This window comes from Apteryx rowi, unplaced genomic scaffold (genome assembly GCF_003343035.1).
Source record: "Apteryx rowi isolate R43461 unplaced genomic scaffold, aptRow1 scaffold_1334, whole genome shotgun sequence".
NCBI lineage: Eukaryota > Metazoa > Chordata > Aves > Apterygiformes > Apterygidae > Apteryx > Apteryx rowi.
Window position 1 is genome coordinate 28,393 of NW_020447569.1, and position 3,708 is coordinate 32,100.

General features: G+C 66.7%; 1 protein-coding gene across 1 annotated transcript in view; it reads left to right on the forward strand.

The window, feature by feature from the left end:
• LOC112961560 (ryanodine receptor 1-like) overlaps positions 1–3,708 on the forward strand; it is a gene marked incomplete at both ends in the record, with an annotated part of 77,125 nt that overhangs the window by 27,570 nt on the left and 45,847 nt on the right. The window contains 3 exon segments of the mRNA XM_026056883.1: positions 975–1,190; positions 2,360–2,507; positions 3,426–3,631. Of these exon segments, the coding sequence (XP_025912668.1) occupies positions 975–1,190; positions 2,360–2,507; positions 3,426–3,631 (570 nt within the window).

The following is a 3,708-nucleotide window of genomic DNA, read 5'->3' on the forward strand; positions in this document are numbered from 1 at the left end:
GGGGCAGGGCTTGGGGCAGGGGCTTGGCTCGGGGGTCCCAGTTTGGGGTGGGGGGGTCACTGGTTTGGGGGGGACCCTGGGCTGGAGTGGGTGTTACTGGTTTGGGGGGGGTCCTGGCCTTGGGGGGGTCTTTGGGGGTTGGTGGTTTGGGGTCCTGGCTGGGGTCCCCTTCCGGGGCACCCAGTTGGGCTCCCCAGTTGGTTTCCCAGTGGAGATCCATGGTCAGGAGCCCCTAATTTTGGGGGGCTGCTTAGTCAGGGGTCCCCAGTTTGGGGGAGGAGTTCCCTGGTTGGGGGGTCCTGGTTGGAAGGACCCTAGCAGGGAGGTCTAAATTGGAGGTCCCTGGATGGGGTCCTAATCATGGGTCTCTGGTGGGGGCGTCCAAACTGGGAGGTCCCTGGTGGTGGGGCCCCATTGGGTGTCTCTGATCAGGGCTTCCTTGTTGGGGGTCCAAATTGGGAGGTCCCTGGTGGTGGGTCCCCATTGGGGGTCTCCAATCGGGGCTTCCTTGTTGGGGCATCCAAACTGGGGGGGTCCCTGGTGGTGGGTCCCCATTGGGTGTCTCCGATCAGGGCTTCCTTGTTGGGGGTCTAAACTGGGGGGTCCCTGGTGGTGGGTCCCCATTGGGGGTCTCCGATCAGAGCCTCCTTGTTGGGGGTCCAAACTGGGGGGTCCCCGGTGGTGGGTCCCCATTGGGTGTCTCTGATCAGAGCCTCCTTGTTGGGGGTCTAAATTGGGGTGTCCCTGGTGGTGGGTCCCCATTGGGAGTCTCCAATCGGGGCTTCCTTGTTGGGGGATCCAAATTGGGGTGTCCCTGGTGGTGGGTCCCCATTGGGTGTCTCTGATCAGAGCCTCCTTGTTGGGGGTCCAAATTGGGAGGTCCCTGGTGGTGGGTCCCCATTGGGAGTCTCCAATCAGGGCTTCCTTGTTGGGGGTCCAAACTGGGGGGTCCCTGGTGGTGGGTCCCCGCTCAGGGCTGGCAGTCGGGGGCACCGGGGGGGTCTGACAGTGGCCCCCCCCACACACACAGGTACATGATGTCCAACGGGTACAAGCCGGCGCCGCTGGACCTGTCGCACGTGAAGCTGACGCCGGCGCAGAACACCCTGGTCGACCGCCTGGCCGAGAACGGGCACAACGTGTGGGCCCGCGACCGCGTCCAGCAGGGCTGGACCTACAGCATCGTCCAGGTGCGCCCCATTTCCCCCCCGGGGTGCCCCCGCACCCATGGGTGCCCCCCCCGGCGCTCCCCTGGCCACCCCCGGCTTGGTGGCCCCCATGGCCACCCGTGGCTGCGGGTGTCCTTGAGCACCCCCATGACCCTCTCCCCATGCCCATGGGTGCTCCGTGTCCCCTTGTCCTTGTGCCCCCTGTGTGCCCCATGTCCCTGCGCCCATGGCTGTAGTGAGCCATGTCCCCACGTTCTTGTGTCCTCTGTAAGCCCCATGTCCCCTTGTCCCCATGCACCCTATGCCCGTGGTGTCCCTATGCCCCCCCATGCCCCTGTTGCCGCAGTGCCCCATGTCGCCGTGTCCTTGTGCCCCCTATGTGCCCTATGTCCTTGTGCCTATGGCTGCAGTGCCCTGTGTCCCCATGCCCACCTGTGTCCCCGTGCGCCCCATGGTTGTGGTGTCCCCGTGTCCTCGTGCCCCCTATGTGACCCATGGCCACAGTGCCCCATGTCCCTGTGCCCGTGGCCACCGTGTCCCATGTCCCCGTGTACCCCGTGGCAGTGGTGTCCCCATGTCCTTGTGCCCCATGTCCCTGTGCCTGTGGTCGCAGTGCCCCGTGTCCCCGTGCACCCCATGGTGGTGGTGTCCCTGTGCCCCACATCCCTGTGCCCGTGACTGCCGTGTCCCATGTCCCCATGCACCCCATGGCGGTGGTGTCCCCGTGTCCTTGTGCTCCGTGTCCCTGCGCCCGTGGCCGGCGTGTCCCATGTCCCCGTGCACCCCATGGCGGTGGTGTCCCCATGCCCCATGTCCCTGTGCCTGTGGCCACCATGTCCCATGTCCCCGTGCACCCCATGGCTGTGGTGTCCCTATGTCCTTGCACCCCCTATGTGCCCCATGGTCACAGTGCTGCATGGCCCCATGTCCTCTTGTCCCCATGCACCTCATGGCAGTGGCGTCCCCGTGTCCTTGTGCCCCACGTCCCTGTGCCCGTGGCCACCGTGTCCCATGTCCCCGTGCACCCCATGGCAGTGGTGTCCCCATGTCCTATGTCCCTGTGCCTACCGTGTCCCATGTCCCCGTGCACCCCATGGCGGTGGTGCCCCCGTGTCCCCGTGCCCCGTGTCCCCGTGCGCCCCACGCCCGTGGCTGCGGCGTCCCCGTGCCCACGGCCGCGGCGTCCCCAGGACATCAAGAACAAGCGCAACCCCCGCCTGGTGCCCTACAACCTGCTGGACGAGCGCACCAAGAAGACGAACCGCGACAGCCTGTGCGAGGCCGTGCGCACCCTCATCGGCTACGGCTACAACATCGAGCCCCCCGACCAGGAGAGCCGTGAGTGCCGGGACCCCTGGTGCCCCCCGGTGCCCCCCAGTCCCCCCCCGTCCTGCTGGGACTCCCCGAGGCCCCCCCGGATCCCCCATCCCACCGAGACCCCTTCCGATTCCACCATCCCACCAGGACCCCCCGCATCCCCTGTCCTGCGGGGAGGGTGCAGGGTGCTGTTTGGGGGTGCAGGGAGGTTGTAGGGTGCCGACTGGGGGTGCAGGGCACTGTTTTGGGGTGCAAGGAGGTTGCAGGCTGCTGTTCAGGGATGCAGGGAGGTTGCAGGGTGCCATTTTGGGGTGCAGGAAAGATGAAGACTGCTGTTTTGGGGAGCAGGGAGGATGCAGGGTGCCATTCGGGGGAAGCAGGGAGGTTGCAGGGTGCTGTTTGGAGGTGCAGGCTGCTGTTTTGGGGTGCAAGGAGGTTGCAGGGTGCCAATTTGGTGTGCAGGAAAGATGAAGACTGCTGTTTGGGGTGCAGGGAGATTGCATGATGCTGTTTGGGAGTGCAGGGTGCTGTTTTGGGGAGCAGGGAGGTTGCAGGGTGCCGTTTGGGGTGCTGAGCACCATTTGGGGGTGCAGGCTGCCATCTGGGGGATTCAGGGAGGCTGCAGGGTGCCATTTGGGGGTGCAGGGTGCTGTTCTGGGGTGCAGGCTGCCGTCTGGGGCATGCGGGGAGGCTGCAGGGTGCCATTTGGGGGTGCAGGGTGCTGCTTTGGGGTGCAGGGAGGTTGCAGGGTGTCGTTTGGGGGTGCAGGGTGCTGCTTTGGGGTTCAGGGAGGTTGCAGGGTGTCGTTTGGGGGTGCAGGGTGCTGCTTTGGGGTGCAGGGAGGTTGCAGGGTGTCATTTGGGGGTGCCAGGCACCGTTGGGGGGATGCAGGGAGGCTGCAGGGCGCCGTCGGGGGGTGCTGACGACCCGCGCCCCCAGCCGCCCAGGGGGTGCCGCGGGGCCGCGCCGACAAGGTGCGCATCTTCCGGGCGGAGCGGAGCTACGCCGTGCGCTCAGGCAAGTGGTACTTCGAGTTCGAGGTGGCGACGACGGGCGAGATGCGGGTGGGCTGGGCCCGGCCCCACGTGCGCCCCGACGCCGAGCTGGGCGCCGACGACCTCGCCTACGTCTTCAACGGGCACCGGGTGAGCCCGGGCTCCCCTATAGCCCCCCGGGGGCTGCACCTACCCCTATAGCCCCCTATAGCCCCCCTTCTACCCCC